The sequence below is a fragment of the Pyrgilauda ruficollis genome, unplaced genomic scaffold, assembly GCF_017590135.1.
Source record: "Pyrgilauda ruficollis isolate IOZ18807 unplaced genomic scaffold, ASM1759013v1 scaffold16, whole genome shotgun sequence".
Classification (NCBI taxonomy): Eukaryota; Metazoa; Chordata; class Aves; order Passeriformes; family Passeridae; genus Pyrgilauda; species Pyrgilauda ruficollis.
Genome location: NW_024514764.1, coordinates 1,238,197 through 1,261,602, shown reverse-complemented (window position 1 = coordinate 1,261,602; position 23,406 = coordinate 1,238,197). Strand labels below are relative to the sequence as shown.

Here is a 23,406-nt window from a genome sequence, read left to right as displayed (position 1 = left end):
TTTTTTTTTGGGAAAAAGATGTCGCCCAAAAAAAAAAAAAAAAAAAAAAAAAAAAAAAAAAAGTTGGTTAAACAAACCAAATTGTGCCAAGAACAAATCATCCCAATTGGAGCAGTGGGTAGCAGCCAAGTCGCTGTGAGGAGCTTTTCCACGGCCTGCCTGGCCAGAGGTGTGACACTCAGAAGGGAGAGCCAAGAGTGTTACTAATCTAGTATTTAATCAATTTTTTTAAGACCGAGGTAGCCGCCTCGCCATCAGGTGCCTGGCAGAGGCTCCACAAAGTCAACCAAGACCTCCAAAGCGAGCTGGAAGCCCAATGCCAGCGTCAAGAGGTGATCAATCAGCAGATTCAGTCGCTGAAGCGCAGCTACGCTGAGGCCAAGGACGTGATCCGGCACCACGAGGCCGAGATTCAGAGCCTGCAGGCGAGGCTCAGTAACGCGGCGGCCGAGCTCGCCATCAAGGAGCAGACCCTGGCCAAGCTCAAGAGCGACCTGAGGAGCGAGAAGGAGAAAGCCAAAGAGCAGCTGGAGGAGTGGCAGCACGGCGAGGCCGCGCTCAGCTCCCAGCTGAAGGCCAGCGAGCAGAAGCTGAAGAGCGCGGAGGCTCTGCTGCTGGAGAAGACCCAGGAGCTGCGGGACCTGGAGATGCAGCAGGCGCTGCAGCGGGACCACCAGAAGGAAGTGCAGCGGCTCCAGGACAGGATCACGGACCTCAGCGGGCAGCTGAATGCCAGCGAGCAGGCACGGGTCCTCATGGAGGAGAAGCTGCAGAAGAACTATGAGGCTTTGCTGGAGAGCTGCGAGAGGGAGAAGCAGGTTTTGATACGGAGCCTGAAGGAGGTGGAGGACAAGGCCAACGAGTACGAGAATCAGCTGCAGAACAGCGAGCAGCAAATGGAGATTCTGCAGAAGGAGAAGTTGAGCGCCAAGTTCGAAGGCAGCGAGCTCGTCCACCAGCTGGAGGAGCAGCTGGCCATGAAGGAGGCAAGCATCCAAAAACTTGCAGAGCACATCAAGGAGCTCGAAAGAGAGAGGGATCAGATCAAGTGCCGGTTCCACGAGCTCATGAATCAGGTGGCCGAGTCGGATAACGAAGTTGCAAAGCTACAAGCAAAGTTGAAAATGGAAGAGACCAACTACCACAATCTGGAGCAGTCGTTCGAGGAGGTGTCGGATCAGTTCCGGGGGGTGCAGGAGGTGCTGAAAGAGAAAGAAGAAGAGCTGAAACACGTTAAGGAAATGCACTTGAGAATTGTGGAGAAGAAAGATCAAGATCTCAGTGAGGCTTTGGTTAAAGTAGTTGCTTTAGATAGCAGTTTAGAGGAGACTAAAGTAAAGCTAAAGGCCAAGGAGGAGGCTTTAAAGAAATTAGCTAGTGTGGGCACAGGTCCATGTGCTGAGGAGGCAGAAGACCTTGGCCCAAGTCTTGAGGCGGATGAAAGTCATCCGTCCCAATTGGGGCAGGCTCTGCAAACTCAGGATGTCCTTCCAGCTCTGACTTATGCACTGAAGGAGGAGGAGGATGAGGTTCTTGAGACCAGTCAGAGGCAAGTGGAGGAATTTGGCTCCCCATCTAAAGTTGTAGAGCTCCAGGACCAAGAGTTAGTTCAGAAAGCTTTAGCAAAGCCCGACGTAGGAATCATGGGGGCCAAGAGGCAAAGGATCCGTTTTTCAAGCATCCAGTGTCAAAAATACATCCATCCAGACGGATCAGAGAAAAACTGGACAAGCAGTACCTCTTCAGACACAAGCCAGGACAGATCTCTGTCTGAAGAAAGCATGTCCTCAGAGCCAGCTCTGGGTTACCCCTCATCAGGGACCAGCGATTCTGAGACTTATCTCTCCATCATCCATTCCCTGGAAACCAAACTGTATATTACAGAGGAAAAGCTCAAAGATGTGACGATGAAGCTTGAAAGCCAGCACGGCCATAACCAAGAGACGCTCATCGCCCTCCACCATCAGTGGGCCAGCACAGAGTCCCAGCTGCGGGAACAGCTTCAGACCAGCTTGTCCCAAGTCAATGCTTTGATCTCACAGCTGGAGAGCGAGAGGCAGGAAAAGTTCAAGCTCATAGAAAGTCACGTCAGTGAGCTGGGAGGTTTCCAGATGAAAAATGATCAAGCGCTGACTTGCTTAGAGAAGTGCAGGGAGCAGCTAAGATCCTTGCCCAAATCAGACAAGGATAAAGAGGGTGATTTGTTCCTTGTTACTTTGTCTAGCATGGAAGCAACTTTATCAAATGCAATCCAAGCCCTGAGCGGAGCGCCAGTCCCATCGGAGCATCTGCAAAGTGAAAGCCTCACCACGGAGAGCCCCGCTCCAGAAGGAGGGGATTTGGGAGAAGAGGAGCACGTCTGCAAGGAGCAGCAAGCAGATGTGTTTGACACTGGCCAGCTGAGGTGGCTTTCTGAGAGGGTGGCATTTGAGGCCTCTCTCATCAACCAAATAGCAGAGTCTTTGAAAAATGCAAGCTCTGAGATAGCCCAGCTTCTGAGAGAGATCCAGGGAACGGCCGAGGTGGTTTTGTTGGAGCCAGCAAGTGTTTCTCATACAGCCAAGGATTTGGCCAGCGTCCTGTCTAAAAAGCTGCTGCTGGAAGGGGAGTTTTGGAGCCAGGTGGAGGAGCTGAGAGCACACTTGAGCACTAGAGAAGGAGAAGCTGAGGGTGAAACAGAAACAAGTTTGGGCATTTCCCCATGTTTTCTCAGTGCTGTAGCAGATGCTACATTGATCAAGGCAGAACTTGGGTTTGTTGCAGAGAAAATGAGAGAATCTTTTCATCAGAGGTTAAAAGCAATTGAAGAAGAGCTCCATAATACCAAAACAGCTCTGCAGCAGCACAAATGCATGTTGGAGGAGATTATCAAAGCATACAGGACTCCTGAGTTTGACAGAGTTATGCACCAGATTTCTGAAGCACTTGAAATACAAAAAGATGCTTCAGAAAGAACCCAGATGTCTTGGGATGGGAGCCATGTCCAAATGGTGCCATGCCAGGAATTAGCCAAGGTGGAGGAGACCGGCAGTGCCCCAGACCATAGTAGTGAAGCTCTTGTTTCCATTCAGGAAGATCTTGCCCAGCAGCTAAAGGACAAATCCAATGTTCTGAAGGAGATCTCTGTTGCCTTACTCTCTCTGCCTCCCGAGGAGGCCATGAGAGACTGTCAGAAGCTCCTGAAGATGTCCCAGAGTCTTTCCTACCACTCGTGCATGGGAGACCTGGAGCGGTATTCGTCTTTGTTAGTCCACGATGCCATTGTTCAGGCTCAGGTTTGTTACGCCGCCTGCAAAGTCCGGCTGGAGCACGAGAGGGAGATGAAGTCCTACAAGGAATCCTTGCAGAGCATGGATGCCCTGTGCCAGGAGCGCGTGAAGACGGTGTCTCTGCTGCGGGACGAGTACGAGGAGCTGCTCAGGAAGCAGCAGGGCGAGTACAGCGAGGTGATCGCCGTGCTGGAGAGGGAGAACGCTGACCTCAAGGCAAAGGTGTCCCAGCTGGACAGCCAGCGGAGGCTCTTGGAGGAGGAAGGGCACGAGCACAGCAAGAGCTTGAGCGAGCTGCAGGGGCGGTACGAGGAGGAGATCCGAAACGTGATCGAGCAGCTCAACAGGACAGAGGATGCCCTGAAGGCCGAGAGGGTGGAGGGGCTCAACCAGCTGGACGCCGTTGTCCGCGACAAGCAGAACATGGAGCAGTGTCACCTGGAGCAGATGCAAACGCTGGAGGAGAAGTTCCAGGCCAAGATCAAGGAGCTGCAGGTCATCCACGGCGAGGAGCTGCAGGCGCTGCAGGAGCACTACAGCCAGAACCTGCAGCGCCTGCAAGAGACCCTCGATGAGTACCAGAGGCAGCACCCAGAGGCGTCCCCCGCGGTGGCCCTGGGTGCTGGGGACACCTGGGTGGCCGGCGAGGCGGGTGGCACCGGGCAGGACCCCGGCAGTGACCCGGACTCCATGCACGGCCTGAGGGAACGCATCCAGGAGCTGGAGGCCCAGATGAACGTCATGAGGGATGAGCTGGAGAACAAACATCTGGAGGGGAACGCTTCCACTTTGAGGGAAAAATACCAGAAAGACTTTGAAAACCTAAAGGTCTTGATATGTTTAACACTTTCTGCCTTGTGCTGCTGAGCGTGTGGGAGGGTATGTGCAATCCCAGGGTTTGCTTGCCGAGCCAAGGGACATCCCCTGAAAGAGCCAGCGTGCTGAAACAAGCCCCAGGGTATTAGCCAGGCCTCTGTAAAGCATGGTGTTTCCTTTTTCTCCATGCTGGGGTATTCTAAATGCATTGCTGAGGGCTCGGGAAGGTGGATTTCTGGAGGTGGTCTTTGTGTGGAGAGGGAGAGAGAGTTTCAAAGTAGCTCGATAGCATCACACTCTCCTTCAACATGAAGACCTCAGTGTTTCTCCTTGTACCCAATACATGCATTTTGTTTGTGACTTCCCTTTAAAAGCATTCTTCAGCTCTGTCTTTCCCAGTCTGATCAAATCTCCAGTCTGTCTCTGCTGCCTTCAAAAATGCAGGATGAAATGGAAACTTGATGCTCTCAAAATGTATGCTCCTAGGGAAAGTAGCTGCAAACAGATGCCAAATTTTGTAGCAAAGCAGAGCTCCTCTGCAGGAGGCTGCGAGGACCATGCTGGTGTTGGACACAGTAATTCTGTACACAACAAAGAGTGCACAGTTACAGAACACGCAGGTGAGGTGCAGAGAAACCCATTGGCAATGAAATGCAACTGTTCAAATTGCCCCACCAGTCAGACTGGCTGTAAAACTGGTTTGAGTTCATCCAGCATCTAAAAAAAAAAAGGGTTTGGTGGTTTGCTTTTCCTAGGAAAGCATTCCCAGTTCAGAAGTGAGTTTAGGGCTGTAGAGGACTCTGGCAGCACAAGGGGAGGCTGCCAGGTTGAACAGGAAGCCAAAAGGGCAGCGGTGCAGAGGCTGTGCCAGTGAGGCTCTCACAGACCAGTTGCTCTTAAGAATCAGCAGAAATGTGGGAGAGCTTGCTTCCAGCCACAAGATCCAGCACACATTTGAGCTGGGGATGAAGTGTGGCTCAGCTCCAGCCAAAAGCTGGTTTTAGCCTGGGGAGAGCAGTAGTTTTGCTGAATCCCATTGGAATTAAGCAGTGGTGGTCAGAAAGCCAACCAAGCAATTGGAAACCTGCCCAAACTAGAGGCTTGAATGTGCTCCATTCTTCTCTTAAGAACCTGATGGAGAATGTAACATCAGTAACACAAGCATAACTTCAGCCTGGAGAAGAGACAGCTCCAGGAAGACCTTGGAGCCCTTTCCAGTGCCTACAGGGGCTCCAAGAGAGCTGGAAGGGACTTCTGACAAAGGCATAAAATGGCAGGACATGGGGCAATGGCCCTTAGATGAAGGAAGGGTAGATTTAAATCTAATATTAGGAAGAAATTCTTCCCTGTGAGGGTGGTGAGGCCCTGGCACAGGTGGCCCCAAGAAGCTGTGGCTGCCCCATCCCTGGAAGTGTCCAAGGCCAGGTTCAAGGCTTGGAGCACCCTGGGATAGTGGAAGGTGTCCCTGCCTGTGGCAGGGGGTGGAACTGGATGGACTTTAAGGTCCCTTCCAACCCAAACCATCCTGGGATTCTATGAAATACTGATTTGTACATGTGGATTTATGGCAATGCATTTACAATACATTAAATAGTGAATCTACAGCCAGACCTATGGCAGAGTATGCACCTTTTTCTTCCAAAATTAGAGGTGTTTCAGGAGTTGGACTTGATGATCCTTGTGGATCCCTTCCAACTCAGCATATTCTATGATTCTGGGTGTAATGGAAGAATCCTGCAGGGCTGCTCTGTGCCACAGCCAAGTCCAGGCAGGTTCTGGCACTGAGTTAGGAGTCTGAAAAAACAAACAAACAAGGCTGGGAAAGTGAAGAATGCCTTGGGATTAAAAATTAAATGGAAGGGAAAAAACCCACCAAAGCTAAAAACTGGGAGTGAGGATTAGATGTAGGGAACAGAGCATTAGCCAAGAAGGTGATGCTGAGGGGTGTATGTTAGTGAGGGTCAGTGGTGGTGGACTGTCATGAGCACTTCTGCCACTGGGTGAGTGAATTTGTCCCCCTAAAATTTCCCATGGGGTCCCAGAGGTGACAGTTCTCACTTTCCGTGGAAAACACTGGTGTTAGCCAAGGGGAGCTCAGGGAATGAAGCCAGCCCTGTGTCATTACGGGGAAAAGCCCTGTACAGTGCTTGGCATCAGGTTTGTCCCAAGCTGCCTGATGGGGCTCAGCACCTTGTCCCCAGTGTGTGCCCCTTCTTCCCTCGTGGCTTGGGCCTGCCTGTGGCTTTGCTGGTCCTGTCTGTGTCCTGCAGCCATGTGTCCATCCAGGATCCTGATATGCTTAGGCTGGCAGCTGAGCTGGGAACAGACGGACCAGGCAGGAATTCAAGACCTCACCCTTGGTGAATCCCAGCTCCCCAAATTGCTCCTCCTGTGTCCTGGCCTGAGTTCTTTCCTAGTAATTCAATTAGCAAGTAATTTTCCCTGCAGCATTTGTAGCAATACTTGGTTGGGAATTGAGATCCTGTTGCTGTCACGTCATCTTCCTCCACCCAGAGGTTTGAAAAAACAGGCATTGAAAAGAGCAGAAGGGGCACAGAAGGGTTTTCTGCTTGTTTTTTTGACATATATTTGCATTCCCCAACTGGATCTGCCCCTGTGCATCCTTTTCCCTGGAGCTGTCAGGGGTCAAGCGACTTCAGGACAAGCCCTGACCTTTGTGAGGTCCATTGTGCTCCTTGGCTGGGGAAGCAGAAGATCCCTGCTGGACTGGGGAGCTGAGCTGCCTGCTGGCACGTGGCTCCTGGTGGGCTCCCCACCACCGTGGCACCAGCCCTGTGCTCCTGGGCCAACCCTTTCCCCTCCTCCCTTTGCAGGCAACATGTGAGAGGGGCTTTGCAGCCATGGAGGAGACGCACCAGAAGAAGATCGAGGACCTGCAGCGGCAGCACCAGCGGGAGCTGGAGAAGCTGCGGGAGGAGAAGGATCGCCTGCTGGCAGAGGAAACGGCTGCCACCATCTCAGGTGCCAGAGGGACCCCATGGAGGGGCAGCTCTGTGCTGATGGGGACACAGCAGTGGTGTTGGCTGCATTGAGGAGCAGAGCAGGGATGGGATGAGGGCTGGGTGGGCTGCACAGGGAGATGGGAACAGGCTTGTGGGAAAGATGTTTTAGATGGAGGTCCATCTCCTGGTCATCCAGGTTTGGTGCCCATCTCCTGGTCCTTCTCCAGGCTTGCTACCTCTGTCTTTGGCTGTTACACAATCTGATCTGTTTTGCATCCCAACTCTGAAAGGCATTAGTCATTCCTGTGGTTAAATTATTGCCAATTCCACACTGAATTAATTCTTCAGTGCCTCAGGGAATGTTAAAACACTGGAGTTCAGAGGCTCTACATTAGGAGTCCCACAGTCCAGGAAACAATGTGGGAAGGGGACAATCATTTGGACTCTGTTAACAAGCAGGATTTGCAGAAGCCCCTTTGCAGCTGGGGCACAGACTGAAGGGGCTGTGAAAGAGTGGGAGATTTGCAGGGAGGTTTTGTTCCTGTAAGAAGTGAACAAAAACAAAAAGCTGCCCGTGGGTGGAGGGTGCTGGTGCTAACCCTGTGCTGCCCCTCGCAGCCATCGAAGCCATGAAGAACGCGCACCGGGAGGAGCTGGAGCGGGAGCTGGAGAAGTCCCAGCGCTCCCAGATCAGCAGCGTCAACGCCGACATCGAGGCCCTCCGAAGGCAGTACCTGTAAGACCATCACTGTCCTCTGTCACCACCTGGCAGGGAGTTCATGTGTGGGAGACCCTTCTCTCCCATTTGATTCTGACAATGAGTTTGGGATTATTTCAGGGGCCTCTTCTCTTGGTCCTAACACAGCTGCATCCATCAGAGCATCCTGGTTGTCCATAATCTTTCAGGCTCCAGGTCAATATCCCCACATTACCCAAAATAGCTACTTCCCCAGAAGCAGCAGATGAGCAGCCAGTGCTGCTTTTCACACAGCTGCAGCAGCAGGGTCACTCAAAAGGTGAGGAAGAAGTTCTAAACTTTCCATGGCAAGGCTGTCCTCCTGTGGGAGCTGAGCAGGGCTGCCTGTCAGCTTTATCAACCTTGATATGTCTGTATAACTGGGGAGGTGTGCAAATACACCTGGTCGCGAGTGCCCAGAGCAAACTTAGAATCCTGGCATGGTTTGGGTTGGAAGGGACCTTAAAGCTCATCTCATTCCAGCTCCTTGCCATGGGCAGGGATGCCTTCAACTATCCCAGGCTGCCCCAAGCGCCGTCCAGCCTGGTCTTGGACACTTCCAGGGATGGGGCAGCCACAGCTGCTCTGGGCAGCCTCTGCCAGGGCCTTCCCACCCTCACAAGGAAGAACTTGGCATTGGTAGATTTTGGTAGATCTCAGCTCAGTTTTTGAAAACCTGAGAAAGTTCTGCCACTTAACCTCTGAGAGAACGACCTCCTGTCCCTTTTGGTGCCCAGGCATGGCTCTGCCAGGAGAAGGAAGAAGCAAGTTGACTTGCTCTGGGCTTGAGTTTTTTTCCCAAAGGGAATATGCCATCCTCCTCCTTGGTGCTTAGCTCCCTGTTGGGTTATCCTGGGATGCTGAAGGAAGAATGGGCTTGGGGACGTGTGTGTGTGGAGAGGGCACTACCCCCTCGTCTGTTCTGCAGGGAGGAGCTGCAGTCGGTGCAGCGGGAGCTGGAGGTGCTTTCGGAGCAGTATTCCCAGAAGTGTTTGGAGAACGCCCACCTGGCGCAGGCGCTGGAGGCTGAGAGGCAGGCCCTCCGCCAGTGCCAGCGGGAGAACCAGGAGCTCAACGCCCACAACCAGGTGAGGCTCCCTGCCCTGCTGACCGTGGGCTCCGTGCTGAGCCATGGCCGTGCTCCCCCGTCCCACAACGGCTCTCCTCCTCTCCCCAGGAGCTGAATAACCGCCTGGCTGCGGAGATCACGCGATTGCGGACCCTGCTGACCGGGGAGGGCGGGGGAGAGGCTGCTGGGTCGCCTCTCACGCAGGGCAAGGACGCCTACGAGCTGGAGGTGAGCTCTGCAGAGAGGCACCTGGGTGGGCACAAGTTCTCTGTACCCCAGGAGTGTGTCACAGCCTGGGAGTGTGTCACAGCTGGGAGGTGTCACAGCCTGGGAGGTGTCACGGCTGGGAGGTGTCACAGCCGGGAGGTGTTGCAGCCATCTGTCCCCAGTTGGCTCTTGTGGCTGGTCAGCACTGTTATCATGAGCTGTATGAGACCAGGAGATTCTGGGGTCCTGATCTCCTCACCACGCTGAGTCAGACAGTCGCTCTTCCTTCTGCAGCCTCTGCTTGTCCCTGGGTTCCAATCCATGCAGAGCAGTGCGGACAGAAACTGGGGTGTGCAGGGAACACATCAGCACTGCAAGCTTGGGCGAGTTCCCAAGAGAACCAGGGGGACTTTTCATATGAGAAGCAGTAGATGGGTGGACCAGAGGCTTTGTGGTGCTGGCATGAGGCTGAGTCTCCAGCCCTTGGCTTGACTGCCACTGGGTACAGCAGGTGTCACACTGTGTCTGCTCGGGTGCAAAGATGCTGTTTTTTGCTCCCACAGGTCCTGCTGCGGGTTAAAGAATCCGAAATCCAGTACCTGAAGCAGGAGATCAGCTCCCTCAAAGATGAGCTGCAGACAGCACTGAGGGTAATGCCAGGGATGGTTCTGCAAATCCTCTTACTGTGCTCTGCTCCTGTGTGTCTGTGCTTGGATTTCAGCCCATTTACGCCTAGATTTGAAACCATATTTAATTTTTCCCCTGAATGTAATTCAATACCCATTTTGGTGTCATCAGTAAAGCACTCCATGTATCAACTTAAGACTTACCCCACAAAGGAGACAGTGTGGGAAAACATCCCTTTCAGCATGATTTCCCCATTTACTGTCACGTCACATCAGATTTAAATGGCACAAACAATCAGTGTTAGAGATCTGCCCAGCCTCGCAGCGGTGGAACTGGTTTGCTCTGGACAAGCCAAAGCCATTTCTGGGAATTCTGCTTGAATTCTGTGTCTTGGCTAAAATGAAAAGCCACTAAGAGCCCTGTAGCTGAGGGGCTGCACGCACGGGCAGCACTGTGTGCTGGCCCTTGCTCTCAGCTCTCCATTCCTGCAGTCCCGGGTCGCTGCTGGAAGCAGCTCCGAGGGCGTGCATTGCCCTGGCCAAGCCTCTCTCCCGCTGCCGGCTCTTCTTCCGTCGGCGTTTGCCAAGCTCCTCTTCAGTGCATCCACAAACCCCTCGGCTCCAGCTGTCTGTCTGGCTCCACCGGCTTGTTCTTGTTCCCTTGCCAGGATAAGAAATACGCCAGCGACAAGTACAAAGACATCTACACGGAGCTGAGCATCGTGAAGGCCAAGGCAGACTGTGATATCAGCAGGTTGAAAGAGCAGCTGAAAGCAGCCACAGAAGCTCAGGGAGAGAAATCCCCTGTGAACACCACTGTATCGGGATATGGTCAGTCCTCCTCCAGCAGCTCTAAGCAGTCCTGGGTGTCCCGAGCTAACAGGGAATCCTGGAGTACAAACCCTTGTGCAGGAGCGGGTCTGAGTGTAGGACTTGACCTTCCACCCCAAAGCTGATGGGCTTTGAAAGCCTTCTGGCGTTTTGCATCAGGAAAACCTCGTGATGCAGGGATGCCCAAAAGCCCCCTCTGCCCTTTGGGGCAGTGCTAAGAGTTGGGCTCATCGGGGCACTTTCCTGGGCTGGGAGGGCAGAGCCCCAGCCCTGTCCTTGCAGGAAGGCAGTGGGCACCAGGCTAATCCCACTTCTTTTGCTTCTTCCCAGATATTATGAAATCAAAAAGCAACCCTGATTTCTTGAAGAAAGACAGATCCAGTGTTAGCCGGCAACTAAGGAATATCAGGTCAAAGGTGAGCTCAGATGTCCTGCCCAGGGGGATGAGAAAGAGGAATGCCCAGCATTTCTCTTTGGTGGGGATCCCAAGTGGGAAGAAATGGGCAGGGGAACAAAATTAAGAATTTCCCAGCCACTAGTGCTAGTCTGGATGGTTTTTTACTGCAAAAGGACTGACTGTGCAGCCAGGCAGGGCCCACTCCCCCAGTCCAGACCTTGCTCAGATGGAGGCATGAAGCTGCTCCCTGGTTGGAAAAAAGGCTGACGTTCTCCTTGTTCTTTGGTCTTTCACAGGAGGACTATTCCAGTATCTGCTTCTTCTTTTCAGTTGAAATATAGGTGGAAATGTGCACATCATTCTAGTTTTATGTTCATCACTGCAAGATTTTTTGTCTTTATGTGTATCAGCAATGTCTGGGTCCTGGGCATATTTAACACACACTTTGCTTGTGTGTTAACATGGTGCAGATGGCCCTGTGCTTCTGTGGTCCTTCCGTGCTTGCTGTTGATCCCAAAGCCCAGTGATGCTGTGCCAGACTCTCCTTGGCAGCCAATTCCATCATGTGGGACTGCAGGGATAAGGAAGGGCAAATAATGCTGATCAGGAGTCAGCATTAAACATAGGGCAGTTGGGAGGAAGCTCAGCATGAGCAAACCTGCTTTGCCTCTCACCTGGTGTCTCTTGCTGATGTTTGAAGTGGTTGGGCCTTTTCAGGGCAGGCAAAATGCTTTGAGCTTGGTGCCCACGTGGGGAAACACTCGGAGCTCTGCGAGCAGCAGCTCCTCAGCTCAGGGCGTCTGCACTGCGCCCAGTGAACAGAGAGAGACTTCTGCACATTCTGGAGCAGCCCAGACCTGCTGGGCCACTCTGATGCTGGGTTTCCCTTCACCACTTCAAGTCAGATCACTTTCTGTGTGGTCCCCATGTGTGTTGCTTGGTGGGGAAGGAGAGGAGAAGAAGCAGGGGCTGTGCCAGGGCATCGCTGCGGGACAGGGGGGCTGGGGCTGCGCCAGCGCAAATTCATGTGGGATTTATGAGCTTCTTCTTTTGTTTTTTGTTCTTTTTTTTTGTTGTTGTTTTATTTTGCTTTTTCCTTCAACAGTCCGTTATTGAGCAGGTCTCATGGGATAACTGAAATGAACCCGAGTCCAGGTTCCCTGCCACGTAGGTAAACACACCGGCACCCGCCCAGCGCCGCTGCCACCGCGGGGCGGCCCAACCTCTGCATGCACTGCTCACACCTCCCTGCCAAACTACAGCCCTCCTTCTCTTAATGACTGACTGACAGGTTTATTCACTGCTAATTCTTCTCCTGGGCGAAGGGGAAGGGGAGGGGAGAAGTCAGCGTACCCAAGATCTGTGTGAAATGAAGTCTCTCTGCCTCTTCCCTGGGGGATGTGGCTTTTTGTCTTCCTGCTCTTCCCACCCTCACCAACACAGCTCATCATCACGGAGAGGATTTGGACATGGCGGGGCACGTTTTCCTGTTCACTGTGTTGGGAGTGTGGGACACTGAGTGTGCATGCCTGAATGACTCTGCATGCCTCAGACTAAACCCCAGCACTGGCCAGGTCTCGTAGGAAAACACCTGTTTTGCTGTTAGCCAGGTGCAGGAATAGTCTGGGGTGCCTTTAAGTGTACTTCCCATAACAGCCCAGAGCATGGAAAATGGTCTCAGCCACCTCAGCTGCAGAGGGAATGTCCTGGACTACCCTAATTTCCTTTACCCACAGCTGCTGCTTTTTCAGGTTGATCTATGCCTGAGCAAGAGTCTTCCTTGCCCAGTAACCTTCTCCTCCTGCTCTCCATCCCTGGGCCTCCAAGGCTTCCAAACTCATCCAGCAAAAGGAGGGAGCTGATAGGAAATGAGGCTGATTCTAACGAGCCAGATATCTCCATTAACTGGAGGAACAGTGAATTTCCTGGCCCATGGCAAAGACTGAGGTGGGAGCACCTGCAGAGGCAGGTTAGGAGAGGGGAGCTCCCAGCACAGTGGGTGGAGAGCCTCAGGAAGATATCACAGATATCATCCTACATTAGTCTCACTTCATCAGGCTCTCCTCATCAGCAACTGAAATGGTTGTGGGACTGCCCAGGGGCTGAATTTGCTGGAATTTGTGCCATCAGGCAGAACAGGCTGATGATTCCTGGTGTCTCTTTCCATCCACTGAGAAATCAGATGTGAGAACTGGAATGCATGAGCTGCTCCCATTTAAAGAGGCCCAAAGTAAACTTCCTTTAGGAAGTGTGTGCTCAGAGACTCTCATCCCAGGAGGCTCTGCTGCCCCTTGGAAAGAGAGCACGCAGCATTTGGAAATTCAATCCAATTTAGTGCTTTCATTTCCGTGCTGCCTGGCAAAGCCCTTCTGTGTTTGTGGGCCTGTGGGAGGAAAAACATTTCCAGAAATACAGTAACCATGGGAATCTGCACAGCCCTGGGGCAAGTTTATCATGGAGTCCTGCCTTGATAAATACATGGGAAGGAAAATGTAGCCCAAAAGTCCAACCTGCTGCTGTGGTAGAACAGTCCCACAGCCAGGAAAGGGAAAGGAGAAGGGGAGGTGGCTGCCTGATGGTAGGATCATGGAATCACAGAATGGTTTGGGTTGGAAGGGATGAAAAATCATCCTGTTCCAACCCCCTGCCGTGGACAGGGACACCTTCCATTGTCCCAGGTTGCTCCAAGCCCCATCCAACCTGGCCTTGGACACTTCCAGGGATCCAGGGGCAGCCACAGCTTCTCTGGCCAACCTGTGCCAGGGCCTCACCACCCTCACAGGGAAGAATTTCTTCCCAGTATCCCATCTAACCCTACCCTCTGGCAATGGGAAGCCATCCCCTCTTGTCCTGTCACTTCAGGCTCTCTCCAGAGTCCCCTTTCCAGCTCTCCTGGAGCCCCTTTAGGCTCTGGAAGAGGTCCTAAGGTCACTTTGAGCCTTCTCTTCTCCAGGCCAGACAATCCTAGTTCCCTCAGACTTTCCTCCTAGGAGCTGATTTCCATTCCTTCAGTCTGTGCCTTTGAAGGTGCCAAGGCTTGGTCTGTAAAGTAAATAATGTTCCAGCTGCAGCATGAATTCCTTGCAAGTTCCAAGGACCGGGCTGGCAGGCAGAGCTGTGGGGCTGGGACAGGCAGTGGGGCACAGAGGGGCAGAGCTCTGGCTATGGGTTGTTTTTTTTTTTAGGGATAGGAGGTGGCTGTGCCTCTTCATCTACAGGGACAACTCACCTCCTAATGCTTTGCTCTCCTCAGTCTCTCGTGCCACAGGTTTGGGGCTGCAGGAAGGAGGATGCTGGCATTAGGCTGCTGCATCCCTCAATCTGGTTTCAATTTAAAGCTGTCCTGCAGGAGTCAGAGAGTTTGTTTCTGGGTTTCTGCCCCTCTCAGCACTGTGCTACTGAGTCCCCATGTGTAGCTGATGGATTTTACAATTCCAAATGCCAGGGGACTGCTGGCCAGCTGAGAGTTGTGCCTTGAAATCTGGATGCAGCGTCTGAATTGGGTCAGCCATCAGAGCCTGCCAGACCTGAGCAGCATTTAGGAGTCCTCTGTCTAACCATGGGCTTGGGAGAGTCCCAGGGTGGGGTGAGAGAAGGGGTGGCATGGTTGCTGGCAGCACACAGCAGTTTCCAGGGTTTCTTGAGCAAATCCTGCAGGAGTGGAGCCAGGACTGTCCCCATGGGTGCCGTAGTGGTGGGGGAGGCAGGAAAGGACCAGCCTGCAGGTCCTGCTCAGCATCCTGGGGCTTCAGCATAGCAGATCCCAGCTGGCCTGCCTGGGGCTCCCCCCTTTGGAACTGCCCCATCCAGCAGTGCCCTGTGAGCTCCAGGGGTGTCCTGGTTTAGGGCAGATTTGGGAGAGAACCTCCAAAGGGGTTCCTCTAGAAACAAGCAGCCTCTCCCCCAACCAGTTTGGGAAAATATTTCTGCCTGCTTCTTCTTCCCCCATTTCACTCTCAAAACCAGTCTTAAAGGTGCAAAACTTATTTGTGGGCTAAACAGATGAGTGAGGATACAAGCATCATAAAGTCACCCCAGGACAAGGCGTCATTCCCAAGTCAGCTAATCCCGCTTGCAGCATGATGTGCCTCTCATCTGCTTCTGGTTCGTCACCTGGTTCATTTGCAATCTCACCCTGTCTCAAGGCCCTGCCCGCAGTAACAGCCCTCCATAACCGTGTGTTCTCTCTCAGCATGTCCCACTAATCCTCCTCCAGGAGCCCATTCCTCACTGCCACGTCTCTGCCTGAGCATCGCTCCCTCCGCGCCGCCCCTGCCCCAACGCTCTCTGTCTTTTGTCTCTGCCAGAGTCTGAAGGAAGGCCTGACTGTGCAAGAACGCCTGAAGCTTTTTGAATCCAGGGACTTGAAGAAAGACTAGTTCTCCCCGCTCCGCTTGACCACGCGCACCTCCCAGCTTGAGGCAGCACAGCACCAGCACCGTTTGTCTCTCGTTCCTTACGATGTCCTCGCTGTCGTTCGTCCTGACGCCCCGACGGGACCCGGCGCCGCGGTGGCGGTGCCCCCCCTCGCCTCCCCGGCTCCTTTCCCTGCTTGTGAGATGCTCCAGAGACTCTTAGAGGGAGAGGAAGGGATTGGAGTGGGGTTTTCCCCCCCTCTCTTCGGCGCTTTGTAGGAGAATCCTTTCTTTACTGTAAACCATTACACTAAGTGTCAGTATTAAGGCTCAGTAGCCTGTTAATAAGCTATAGCTCTGTCGGGAAGAGCGAGCAGGGCCTGGGTGGTGTCAGCCAGACCGAGCTCTTACTGCTGTCTAGAGACCCCGTGCTCAGAGCACACCAGGAGCCTGATCTAACCATTGATCTCCACTGCATTACTTGCACCTACAAGGGGGGAGAGCCGGGGGAAGCTGTCGGGGAGCGTGAATCCATGCCGGCGTCCGCAGCCTGGAGGTACAACACTGACATCTCGCTGGAGAAGGATGCAAGAAGTGATTCTCCTGCCCCGTGACTGTGCCGTATCCTGAATGTAGGTGCCACTGAAGCCTGGCAAGCTTTGGTGGCTGCCCAGGTGGTTATGGATGGGGAGCTGCAGCTACTGAGGTGCACCATCGAGCCGGCCCCGTCGGCGCGTCCTCGCTCCCGTCTCGCTGGTGGTCGGAGTTGGTGTTCCAGGGGCCGAGCTGTAAGATCACTTTCTTGCCTCTGTTAGATCAAGCCCAGCACTCTCTTTTTGTTTTGTTGGTTTTTTTTGGTTTTTTTTTTTTTTTTTGCTGTTACTCCCTTCCTCTCATTGAATCCCGTGTATCCCAGGGTCTGTGCGCATGTGAAACTCCCTTTTCCTAGTCAAAGGAAAGTAGAGTAGAAAGTAGAGCCAATATTGACTGAAAATGCACAGTGCTCAATGCATATAATGCTCCTTTTTTACCAGCTTCTTGAATTCAACTCTTCTTGTCAGCAGGGCAGCTCCTATTTTAATTCTTTAATCTTTTCCTGAAATAAAGATCTCAAAACCAGTATGTGCTTCAGACCTTCTCAGTCCTAATAGCTTTTGTATTTAAAACATACAATTTAGCACCATGAGGCAGATAAATGCATACAAACCAAGGGATGAGGAGCTGGTAGCACTAGATGGTCACAGCCAGCTGAGCAGAGGCTTCCTAGAAGAAGCCTGTGCTGCTTTGCAGGTGTGGAGCTTCATCCCAGAATAAATCTCAAGATGCCACCTGGAAGGTCACCAGGGCTGAAGGAGGCTCCAGCACGTTGGCTTCCCAGCCTGGCTGGGTGCTGAGTGACCTCTTCAGGCTGGGATGTGGAAGATACCCTGGCCTTCACCCAGAGCAGAGCTTCTTCTTGTCCTTCAGGCACTCAGCCAAGGTTGAGGCCAGCAGCTCCCGGTGCTTCCCTGCTGGATTTGGGTCTGGTGGTTGGTACAGGCACAGCTCTCAGAGCCCCACGGGCTGGGGAAGCCACCCCAGTCCTGCCAGGCTGGACCAGACAGCTGCTGGAGTTACCTTCATCCTCCTGCGAGCACAATCTCTTTTTTCCAGCCACCAGACCATCAGGAGGACACGATGTCACTGGACCACGGTGGGAGTCAGGCTCTTGTCCAGCTTGTGTGGCCTTGCCTTGGCCAAGTGTCCAGCTGGGCACCTCGTGGCAGGACCTGGCAGCTGGTCCTGCCCAGAGGAGCCCCTCTTGTCCCCAGGCAGGATGGCAGCACCTTGCAGGGACAGAGCAGCTGTTCTGCTGGGATGCTCTGGGTGTGCATGGAGGTCCTGGAGGTGGCAGCAGGGTAGGAAAGATGCTCATCCTGTCGGACACAAAGCCTTTCCCTCGTCAGCAGCAGCCTCAGGAGTGTGGATGTGCAGTCACTGCATCCCAGTTCTCCACAGCCCTTCCATGGTCTGGGCACTGGAGAACCTGGGCCCTTCCTGCTGTGACCCCCCTGGATCACCTCTCCAGCCACTTCATCCCAGCTGCTCTGCTGTCCGTGGTGAGCTCTGATCTCCTGGCAGAGGCTGTGGGAGGCAGCATGGATTTGGGATGGCACGTGGGCCTTGTCATTGTCACTGCTCTTCCCTTGCAGGATGTCACTGGCTCCAGGAGAACCCTCCTCCTCCTCCTCCTCCTCCTCCTCTTTAGACTTAGGGTGGGACTTTGTCCTTTTTAGCCAAGCAAGCAGAACATCCTGGTCTCCTTCTTGCCATGTGGACCCTGCCCTTTCTTAGACTCCCCAGCAAATCCTGCTCATGTGCTCTAGCTTGTAGGAGCAGGCATTTTCCATGGGGGAATTGGGCTCCTCTGGAAAAACAAACGGAGAATCTTGGTCTGCTGTACAGACAGGGCTGAGCAGTGACCTTGGCATCATCAGGATCAGCTGCTCCCTCTGGGGCAGTGCTTGGGAAGGATGTTTGGGGTGTGTTTAGGGTGGGAGCTGTGAATGCTGGGGGTCACTGAGAGGAAGAGGAGGAAGGAAGGTGCCTTATGCAGCCAAATGTTCTGAACCCTGCTGAGGGTTCTGGGCTCGCTCTGGTGAGCCTGAGCATCTCTCCAAGGCAAGGGGCAGCACTTTACCTGCCTTTACTGTAAAGAAAAAGAACCTGCAGCACCAATAAACAGCCCCAAACTGAAATATTCCTGCTGTATAACAAAAATTTATAGAAAATAAAGGGAGGAGTCTTTTTACTCATAGCAGTGATCCTCAGTTATCCTCCTGCTCCTTCCTGCTCCAGGCTTCATCCATCTTTTGGGATTAATCAGTGGCTATTTAAATTAGAAAGTGTGTGGGCAAGCTGCTGCATTCTGCATCACTCCACACTACTGATAGCACCAAAAAGGGAGGTTTAGGAGAGCTCAAGTGCAGTGAAGGCACAGGTCTTGGAGCCTTGTTGGCTCCAAGTAATCTTATTTTTCCTCAGTCAAATTTTCCTCCCATTTGCACCATCTCCTCTGAGCCAGACAGAATCCTTCTTTAAATGTCACCTTTTCTTTGCTCACATATTAAAAAAAGAAGCAAATTGTGTTCATTTGTTTCAAAAATAGAATTGCTTAGAATTGGTGCTGGCTTGCAAACCAGAAAATTCCCTTTTTTTTTTGGTACCAGAGAACTGGGCTGCAGTAAAAGTGCTCACATTTTGTTCCTGCTCTATTTGATGGCACTTCCACAGGACCTTTGCATATTTGTCCTGGTTTGGATACTCAGTTTGTTGTGGACACTCAAGCACACTCGCTGTGGCTTGCCTTTGCTCTGTATTTTTTTCCAATTTTTTTAGGTAAAAAAAAGCTTTCTTATTCTTCTCTTTTTAAAAAACAAAAGTAATTTAATACCTGTATAGTATTCCAAGCGTGCAGTGTAAATATTTATTCCTCAGCAGTTTGCAGAGGGTTCTCCTTGTGACTGAGTTGTGGGTTTGATTTTTAAGTCTTGTTGTAGCACAGAGCCCCCACGAGTGGGGTGGAAGAGGAGGAACGAGTGTAATGTGTCCAACCCACCCCATCTGCCCTGATAAACTGCTTTTTTGGGGGTTTGAGGACTGTTACAAAAACCTTTTCAAACCTTTTCTGCTGATCTACGCCTTCAGCTTTGACAGTACCCGTCCAAAGATTGTGTACAGTCTGTTTGACCGCTGTAACCTGCTTTGCTATAAATTTGGGGTGTTTTTTTCCAGTCAGAGGACTCAGTAACCTTGTGTTTGACAGCAGCATCGAGGCTGTGCATGTGCAAGCTGTGCCCTACAGAGAGCAGCAACAGCCACAGCCCCCTGCACACACGCCCACCCCACGGCAGCCAGGAGCTGTGCCTCACTGTGTAACCTCAAACCAGTGGAATTACAAATTAAAAAATTAAAAATTCTTGGAGAAGAGCCAAGGCACTGCTGCAGCCACAGGGAAACAACAACCTCAGTGTGAGGCTGCTGAGGAAACAGAGGGTGTGGGATTCACTAGAGAAACCTGACAAGTTGGTGCCAGCTGAGCTAACCCAGCTGGCTCTGAACTCGGAATAATGGGCACAGTTGTCATTATTGTCTTGGTGCTCTCTTCACCCTGCGTGCAGGACAAGAGTTTGTTCTCACTGTTTGTTCTCACCTAGAGACAGCAAAGCATGTAAAGTACTGGAGGCTGTGGTAAGTAGGAAGCAGGAATCCTCCTGCTTGGCCCGTGTCCACCTTCCTGGAGTTCTGGGTGACCTGAGAAGGCCAGGAAGGATGGAGCTTTGGAAGGATGGAGGTCTGGAGGGAGGGAAGCTCTGTGAGGCTGAGGGTGGTGTCTGATGTGGCAGTTCAGGTGTCAATGGCCAGAATTCCTCCAGCTGCCTCGGAGCAGCTCGGCTTCACCCGACTGACCCGCGGTGGGGACACATCTGGGTCACATCTGGGCAGTGTCTGGGGACAGCCCGGGGGACTGTGAGCACCGAGGGTGAGGGAGTCACTTCCCAGAGCTGTTTCTGTGAGGCTGTGGCACAGCAGCCACCCTCAGCTCCAGCTGTGCTCTGCAGCCTCAGGGCTCTCACACATCATTTTTTTCCCCTGCAAAGGGGATGTGGAAGGCTCCAGTTTCTCCATGTGTGAGTTCCTGTCTCCTTCCACTGTCTCCTTCCTGTCCCTTCTCCCTTCCACTCCCAGTTTATTCCAGTGCTTTTTTAAGAGCCACCATTCCTGATCAACTGCTCGCTGTAATAGAAATGTCACTTTTTCTCACTGTATTTATTCCTTACAAACCTTGTGTGGCGTGCTAGGCTCCCCTGGATGTAGCTGATCATTTTTACTTTGTAAATATAATTACCTAACTTTACATTAACTATATGGTAATAAACTATTTTTGCACCACCCTTTGCATGCCGTGTGTGAAAGGTTTATTTCTAAAATAAAGAAGAACAGGGCAGAGGTCAGAGCATGAAAAGGGGGATGGTTTTTACAGTCACACTTCACACAGGAAATGCAACAGGCAGCATACCAACAGCAATAATATATTTTAAGTAGTTTAAATCTAGTGCTGCTGAATGGGATTTACTGGAGATTGACGTTCCCTAGGTGCTTCCATACAGGTAACATAATTTTCTTTCCCCCACGAAAGCTTTCTCAGAACAGAACAAATCTAAAATCTGGGGATGTCTATGGATCATAGATATCTTAATAAGGATTTACAGGAATTGGAATGCAAAAGTCAGATGAGGCTGTTGATGTTTTCTGTGAAAAAGGTTTATTTAACAGTGCCAATCACAGCACTACTGGTAACAAAAATGGTAACAGAATATAAAAACCTCTTTTTCATTTTGAGAGATATTAAGGCACTTGCTGCTCAGTATAAAACAATTCTTACATCGACACTATTTCAAGTTTGAAATTCTTAGGTTTACATCATTGTTCCACCCTGAGCTGTGGGGACAGAGATGTCACCTCCCTCCCGCCGCTGTCCCCACTGGTGCTGCCAGTGAGGGCACACCATGACACGGTGCCCCAGCACCTGAAAGAAGCAGGGTTTCCAGAGCCACCTGAAGTGGGTGACCCAGCTCCAGCCACGTCTGCTGTCCAGATAAACCCTGATCCCAAAGAACCGTTTCTCCCACTTCCTTCCAGACCTCCCTACACTTCCTTGATGGAAGAGAAGGTGTCTTTACCATCTGTGCTCACGCTTTTACACCGGAGCTCTGCTAACCTTTAACCAAAAGAAACATGTACACAATCCAAACTTAAAAACTGTTGCTATTTCCCACGAATTTCCTTTTACCAACTTTCAACAATTAATGCCAACAAGAAATGCAACCGAGGCACTTAATCTATAGAAACTCTTAACTCTGCTGTAGCCCTCTTATCTCTCCTTTCTTCACCCGTGTAGAGGAGCCCTGGGGCTACAATTCCATTTGGAATTGGCTACAATTCCATTCCATATCCCGAGCTGGAAATGTTCCTTTTACCACTGAAACACAGGCTCAGCACTGTATGAACACACGTGGTCTGGGCCAGGGCACAGCAACGAGCCTGCCCAAAGTCTAAATGCCTCTGGATGCAGCTCTGTCACTGTCACACTCACAAGCAAACAGCTGTGTCATTCCCTCTAGCACGGGAATGACCCACGGCAAGGGATCTGTGCCATTTTAGGGCAGAGAACACTTCTCTGGAGACATTTACCAAAGTTACCCCCAGATGGACAAAACAATGATGTCTATACATAATAATAAAATCTGTGGGTGCTACCATGCTCCACTGGCCCTGTGAGGCAGCTCAATCATTTAGTGCCTTTCGGAAAAAAACCTGTAATTGGCAGGATTGTACTCTTCCCAAATCCTTTCGAACTCCTCCTGGAAAGCCTTCACATACTCGGCGTCCTCCACGACCAGCACATTCTCCCGGTTGCTCTGGATGGCCTGCGTGGTCCAGTTGAGGGAGCCTGTGATGAGCATCCTGCGGTCCACGATGGCGAACTTGTGGTGCATGTACCCGCTGTGCTGGTCGTGGCGCACCTGGATCCCTGCAGAGACACACACACGGGGGCTGTGACACACAGCTCGGCGCTCCCCGGGCCCGCAGCGGGGCTCGGTGCCCGGGAGCGGCCTGCGGGGAGGAGCGGCCGGCGCACGAGGCTGGGCCGGGCTCCGAAATGCCGGGACCGAGCCTGCCCCAGGCTCCGAAACCTTCCCCGAACACCGATTCCTCCCCAGGAACCGAAATCCTGACGGCGAGGCCTTCACCACGCACCGAGCCCTTGCAGGGGATGCGGGAACACGCAACACATCCTTTAATCAGAGAATGGTTTGGGTGGGAGGGGATCTCAGAGATCATCCGGTTCCAACCCCCGTTCCAGTGCATTGGCAGGGACACCTTCTGCTGTTTCTCCCCAATATCCCATCCAACGCCGCCCTCTGGCAGTGGGAAGCCATTCCCCCTTGTCCTGTCCCTCCAGACCCTCACCCAAAGTTCCTCTCCAGCCCTCCTGGAGCCCCTTTAGGCTTGGAAGGGGCTCTGAGGCCTCTCTGGGTCTTCTGCAGGTGAACACCCCCAGCTGTCCCAGCCTGGCTCCAGAGCAGAGGGGCTTTAACCCTTGGGAACATCTCTGTGGCCTCCTCTGGACTCGCTCCAGCAGCGCCAAATCCTTGTGAGCTGTGGGCCCCAGAGCTGGAGGCAGCTCCGCAGGAGGAGTCTCATGGGGTGGAACAGAGGGGGACCATCAGCTGCTGGACCCTGCCTGGCAGAGGGGACAGGGGCGGCAGACCTGGCACCACAAGGCTTTGTCTGTAACTGCAGCAGTGACCCAGCGCTGGCTCCGGCACACGGCAGCTGCAGCACTCGCTGCTCCCACCTCGCTCCCAGCTACACGCTGCCCAGCCAGGCAGAAATCGCACTGGAATAAAGAATTATCCTGCCTCAATCAGTTTGTCTCTGAGGCGTATCGTTTGGAGGGAAGGAGGGTGGTGAAAGATGTCTGCAGACATGATTTTTTGTTAATTAAGTTGTGCACATTCCAGCTCTCGCTGACGGCACAGGGAGCAGCCGCAGCCTCACCTGCAGGAACCTGCCCAGGCAATCATTTGGCAATCCCACGTACAGATGTGTTCTGGCAGGCAAGCACAGCTGGGTGTAGGTTCACTGACTTGGCAGCTTTCCCCCTTCTTTCCTGTGGGCATTTTTGTAAGTTTTAGTGGTTTCCTTGCCCTGGCTCTAAACGGAGTCTGCTTGTCCATGACAGCCTGGTTTCTTCCTGGTTTTCAGGATGGAGAGGGATCAACATCGTGCACAACTCACCAGGAGCAAGGGAGAAGCAGCAGCCTCGGGCTCGACCTTGTGCCCAACCCTTCCACTGTTTTGGAAGGAACCACTAGGTCAGGTTTTGATGCTGCATGTCTTGGGAGAGCTGTTTTCTTAAAAGACAAAATCAGTTCAGCAATCAAGAAGCTCTCAATGCCAAATGATGTCTCACCTGCTCTGTTACACAGCTCTGGACTGGACCAGAATAGTTTTAAAATACAGGTTACTAGGTCAGAAACTAATACAAAGCTAAGAGGAAAAGACCTGTATTAAATTCTCTACATTAGAT

General features: G+C 52.3%; 2 protein-coding genes across 4 annotated transcripts in view; one reads left to right on the top strand and one right to left on the bottom strand.

Annotated features, from left to right (window-relative positions):
• LOC121350942 (myosin phosphatase Rho-interacting protein-like) overlaps nucleotides 1-16,388 on the top strand; it is a 73,603-nt gene extending 57,215 nt beyond the window's left edge. The window contains exons 16-24 of one of the 3 annotated variants that reach the window (XM_041462737.1): nucleotides 234-4,097; nucleotides 6,920-7,067; nucleotides 7,667-7,784; nucleotides 8,713-8,872; nucleotides 8,962-9,081; nucleotides 9,624-9,710; nucleotides 10,355-10,517; nucleotides 10,848-10,933; nucleotides 15,222-16,388. In XM_041462737.1, the coding sequence (XP_041318671.1) occupies nucleotides 234-4,097; nucleotides 6,920-7,067; nucleotides 7,667-7,784; nucleotides 8,713-8,872; nucleotides 8,962-9,081; nucleotides 9,624-9,710; nucleotides 10,355-10,517; nucleotides 10,848-10,933; nucleotides 15,222-15,293 (4,818 nt within the window). In that variant the 3' untranslated portion in view covers nucleotides 15,294-16,388. Of the gene's footprint in view, nucleotides 1-233; nucleotides 4,098-6,919; nucleotides 7,068-7,666; nucleotides 7,785-8,712; nucleotides 8,873-8,961; nucleotides 9,082-9,623; nucleotides 9,711-10,354; nucleotides 10,518-10,847; nucleotides 10,934-12,019; nucleotides 12,086-15,221 lie in introns of all 3 variants that reach the window. The other 2 variants (XM_041462735.1, XM_041462736.1) reach the window with 2 other exon arrangements.
• A 4,169-nt stretch (nucleotides 16,389-20,557) lies between these two features.
• PLD6 (phospholipase D family member 6) lies at nucleotides 20,558-22,900 on the bottom strand. The gene is made up of 2 exons (XM_041462097.1): nucleotides 22,875-22,900; nucleotides 20,558-22,076 (listed from the first exon to the last, which is right to left on the bottom strand). The coding sequence occupies exons 1-2, from the start codon at nucleotides 22,898-22,900 to the stop codon at nucleotides 21,605-21,607; spliced, it is 498 nt and encodes a 165-aa protein (XP_041318031.1). The 3' UTR covers nucleotides 20,558-21,604.
• Between the last annotated feature and the right edge of the window lie 506 nt (nucleotides 22,901-23,406).

Bases quoted from the DNA above. Each gene is read 5' to 3' on its own strand.
- PLD6 (XM_041462097.1), bottom strand. From the start codon at position 22,900: ATGATTGCCTGGGCAGGTTCCTGCAG. The intron at 22,077-22,874 runs GTGAGGCTGCGG...ATCCCCTGCAAG, and splicing joins GCCTGGGCAGGTTCCTGCAG to GGCTCGGTGCGTGGTGAAGG.